General features: G+C 32.7%; 1 protein-coding gene across 1 annotated transcript; it reads right to left on the bottom strand.

Annotated features, from left to right (window-relative positions):
* Window positions 1-548: 548 nt before the first annotated feature.
* Window positions 549-4,393, bottom strand: LOC18422679 (protein MODIFYING WALL LIGNIN-1). Its single transcript, XM_006878565.4, has 3 exons — window positions 3,619-4,393; window positions 3,001-3,206; window positions 549-1,031 (listed from the first exon to the last, which is right to left on the bottom strand). Exons 1-3 carry the CDS (start codon window positions 3,721-3,723, stop codon window positions 812-814), a joined length of 531 nt encoding a protein of 176 aa, XP_006878627.1. The 5' UTR covers window positions 3,724-4,393; the 3' UTR covers window positions 549-811.
* Between the last annotated feature and the right edge of the window lie 407 nt (window positions 4,394-4,800).

The following is a 4,800-nucleotide window of genomic DNA, read 5'->3' as shown; positions in this document are numbered from 1 at the left end:
TATTTGGAAGATATTTAACTCCATTTTAAAAATGACAGCTGTTATTTTCTGGTTTTTGACATCAGTTTTTTAATAAAAAATGGACAACGGATGCTATGGCGCTGATGCGTTAGTTTGAAGTTTTGAACGTATCTTGTGTTCACGGCCGTGCTTGTTGCGTTTATGTTACATCATGGATTTGTGTGTTGGTTACAGCTGTTATTTCAATTGTCTGAAAAAGGGTAAACTTACGTCCATACTTTTTTTTAGTCAACTTTACTTTTGGACGGATGTTAGAAACATCGCAACGTCTTAAACCTTAAAAAAGTGAAGTCTAAATGTGGAACGTTTTAAACTTTCAAAAAATGAGGTTTAAATGGGGTCCCATTTTGGGAGAAATTTTATCAAAAAATAAAAAATTTCAAAAGCTCGTCTTTCAAATAAATAACGATCTATTTCGCGGATTTTTTGGTACGATGGTTTAAAAAATAGTACGGACATAAGTTTCCCCTTCAATAAATGTTGAATAATAGCGGTCCAAAGCAATACATATAGTGAGGAAAAAAAAAAAAAAAGAGTCATGGGGGGCATACTTTATTCTTGATCGAAATTGAAGACATTGCTTGACAGAGAGATGCTAAAGAAAAGTATACGTAATCTTGCCAACTGGATGTTTATGTTCAGGGCTTTTGTTTGTGTAGAGAGAGATTATTATTATTATTGTTATTATTTTTATGTGAGAGGGTTAAAAATTGAAAAAAAAAAAAAAATAAAAAATAAAAAAAAAAACTCAAATCAATTTTTGAGGGGCCTGGGGTGGTCCATTCTCCACTTACTTGATGCCCTGTCCACCCGTCATTGTGGTCTTCATGAAATGATGATACAAGGAGAGGTTTGCCGTAAGTGTTACGAATGCCAATGAAGCCGCACCGGCAAAGACTCCATCTTTAACAATGTAACACTCCCCATCTAACCATCCCTTCCCATACTCTTGCTGCCTGCTCATGCTTGTACCCACACTCAACAAAACAACGCCAAACGCATAACTTACCCTGCCAAAAAATTCATGCTGCCACTTTATTACTTCTACTATAGCACCCCCAAATTATTATTATTATTATTATTTACACATGTACCCACACATACACACATATATGTGTGTATATAAGGTGTCAATTTTGAGCAATTAAAATAAGTAAACACATCTCTAAATCATGCAATTGTGCTATTGAAAAACATTAATAATAGTTTGAATCTATTTCTACCAAATTTAAAGCTAGAAAAAGCTTACATGTCAAGTAAATATATAAACACTTACATGTCAAGTAAATATATAAACACTTACAAAATCTCAAAAATCGATGACATAAATAATATGTTACAAGATGCAGCATTTTTAAGATTTGATTATTGTCCTTTTCATATCCGTACATTTAACATTTAGAGGTGGTCAAGATGATCATTTGGGGGTTTTTATTTTTTTTTGTTAGCCGTAGGACCTTTTCCGCTAGTCTCTGAGATGTACCTTAGTTTATGTTGATGTGTTATATAAATACATCTATATTGATGCCTTATATAAATATTACACACACATAAAAGCACAAATAAAAAGAAAAAATATTAAATGATTGTCCCAACCCTAAAAGGTCATGAATCTATTAAAAAAAGATTTCAAGTTCTAAAAGTAATATATATTATGACACCTTATCGAGACAGTCTATTTTCGAGTATTTAAAGATGTGCCAAATTTGCACTATTTTTTTTAGGGTGCAGTTGGCGTACGGATGCATCCGTAGCTGTAGAGATAAGGTGCACCTTCAAATTTTGTCTGGTATATAATTTTGATGTAAAATGTTCTTAGCATTATCTTAAAATCTATTTTTATATCTAATTATAAAATTTTAAATTTAAAAAATGGTTAAAATCAAGTAGATCTATAAACAAATGAAAATCTTGAAAATGGACGGTGTAGATAGTATGTTGTAAAATGCACTATTTCTGAGACTTAAATTCTTTTTATTTTTCATAATCACATATCTTAATGTCCAGATGATCAATCAAAAGGGCTTTTCAACATTAAAAATATTTTTTCCGATGGATTTTTGAGGTGCATCCCTAGTTCTACATTATAACGTTGCATCCTTATATAAACTTTTTCCCTTTTTTTTTTTTTTTTATTCACATCTCAATATGGGGGAAATAGACTTCAAGACCAACCAAAGAATTTTCAACATTGAAACTGCGTTTTTCAATAGTGTCTTGAACTGCCACTCCACTAGGCCTGATGCTAATGGCACCCTCTATATATTTATGTGAAATTGTTAGAACGCACTCAAACCGTACGATCATGAATGGGAAATAACAAAAGAGGGAAGATCTTTACGGGGAAAGGAGGTTGGGGAGAACCTTTGTGCTGAGCCTTTATTCCATGGGCAAAAGAAGAACCATAAATTATGTAAATAGTAACTGAAGCTTTAAGAATCGAAAAAAAAATTCAATTTTTTATGGAAAAAGGTTTGATTGGACTGCAGCCTTATTAAAATAACTAAAGCCTCACCTCATAACTCATCCAAAATTGTATTTTTGAAAAACCTTAAAATCGTTCATCTTGTCTTGAATATTATGGTTGTGAAAAAAAATTCGGATTTAAAGTTATAAAAATAGTGCATATTGTAATAGATTATCTAGACCGTCTATTTTATTCTAAAAATTAGTATTTAAAAAAATACAAGATCGGTAACAATTTTTTAGTTTCAAATTTTATTGTTGGTATTGAAAATTGATTTTAGATCCATTATAGAGATTTTTGTTGTCGAATATGTTTTCGGGACAAGGTTTTGAGGTAAAGCTTTATTTTATTTTCATAAACCCAGGCTTTATAGAAAGTTCATCCAACTTTCATTTTTCATTGGTGAAGAGCACCACAAAATTGATCTAACACGAATCTCTAAGATCAAGGGTTTCTACTTTTCAGAGATAGAAAAAGGTTAAATTTTTGGGATTTTGAGAGGATGTAATTACCATGAGAGAAGGAAAAGTGCAACGGTAAAGCAGAGCTTTTGGGACTTTGCATCAAATTCCATTCTTTTGGAGCAGCATTTAAAGGCAATTATTGAGCCCACAATAATCTGGATAAGTGAAAGACATATGGAGGCAGCAATTCCCAGTCCAAAAACTGGACTTTCTGGTAGGAAACAAAGATTCACATCCAATTTCAGGTCTTTCACCTGCAAAATCCCGTACAAACCATTGAAACATGCAGGAGAAAAGAAAATCCCTTAAAAAAGAAATAAATGACATCCAGAGGAAAGAGTGGAACAATAAATACAGGAAACGAACAGGTAAAAGAGAGCCACTTGTCTCAAATTGAGACTCTCAAATCTCAATCAACCAGCATATAGCAAAAATTGGATCAAAACAAGGTCCACAGGAGAAAAACGCAATATTTAATAACCACTCTTATTTTATATTGAACAGGTTGAAAACAACAATTAAATGGGAGAAGCAAGGGAAAAACTCAAAAAGGAAAATAGCCATTGTAAATGGAACATATGAAATGAAATAAATGAATCATTAAGTTTACCATTCAATCAAGCCAATTCACGAGAGAGAGAGAGAGAGAGGGAGAGAGAGAGAGACCTTGTTTTTCCTGAATTCAGCTGCAAGACACGCTGCAATGGCAATCAGGCCAAGGAAAGAGACGACAGAGCAAATGGCCAAGGTCTCTGATCTTGGCTTCTCCATAACAGGCAGGATCAAATGTTGCAGAATTAAGAAGACATAAAAACCCTGAGAAACTGAAATTTCGCTTGGACTTCACTCAAAGAAATGGCGTGAACAGTCACTTTAGGCTTTTCTTGAGATTGCAACTTGGTTTCTGAGGACAATTCTTTATTATTTGGGGAGAAAAACACACCTTCCAACCGGAGTGGTGGCGTGTTGGAATTACTTCGAAATTGGGTTCATCCATGGAATTCTTAAAGTGGTCAACCAAAAACCAATCTCAGAAGAAGACCCAACTTTTGTTTTCTTTGAACAAAGACAAGAAGCCTGCCTATGATGCTCACATATGCTACTTTGGAAGAGGTCAAAAATTTATTATTTGAATATGAAACCCCCTGATAATTGAATCTCTCTCTTTCTCTCCCAAGATGGGATGATAATGGGGTTAACTTTTTAGTTTGCTTCTGAGTTTGAACAGGGGACAAAGAGAAGGAGGGGCATTGAACTTGAAATTGTTATCAATAGATTTCTCTCAATAATTAATATTTTTCTGATCACCGAGGCATTTTCATGTGGATTGAGGTATTCTATGCAATAAAATAGTCCTGTCCTCAAAGAAATTTGAAGTGACAGCCCATATTTGTGTTTCTCCAAAGGAAATAATCGAAAAGTAATGTAAAAAGGTCAACCTATTTTTTAATGAAAAAAAGTTTATATAAGGTTGCATGATCAAAGGTGCACCTCAAAATTCATTATAAAAGGTTGTTTTGATGTTGGAAAACTTCTAATAGATCATATTGTATTGATATTAAGATGTATGAATATGAAAGAAAAAAAGATTTCAAGTCCAAAAAATAGTGTATCTTACAACACATTATCTGGACCGTCCATTTTCAAGATTTTTATATGTTTATAGATAACTCGATTTTAGCTTGTTTTAGACTTTACAATTTTATAATTAGATATGACAATAGATTCTCAAGCCATCCTAATAATTTTTTATACCAAAATTATATTTATGATAAAATTTAGAGTTGCGCCTTAATTGGATCGTTCAAGGTTGCAATTTTATTGAAACCACACCCTTTTTAAATTAAG

Source organism: Amborella trichopoda, chromosome 3, assembly GCF_054954075.1.
Source record: "Amborella trichopoda isolate Santa Cruz 75 chromosome 3, AtrichopodaSantaCruz75HAP2 v2.0, whole genome shotgun sequence".
Taxonomy (NCBI): Eukaryota; Viridiplantae; Streptophyta; class Magnoliopsida; order Amborellales; family Amborellaceae; genus Amborella; species Amborella trichopoda.
Note: the sequence above shows the minus strand (reverse complement) of the source record. Positions and strands in the feature narration are given on the sequence as shown.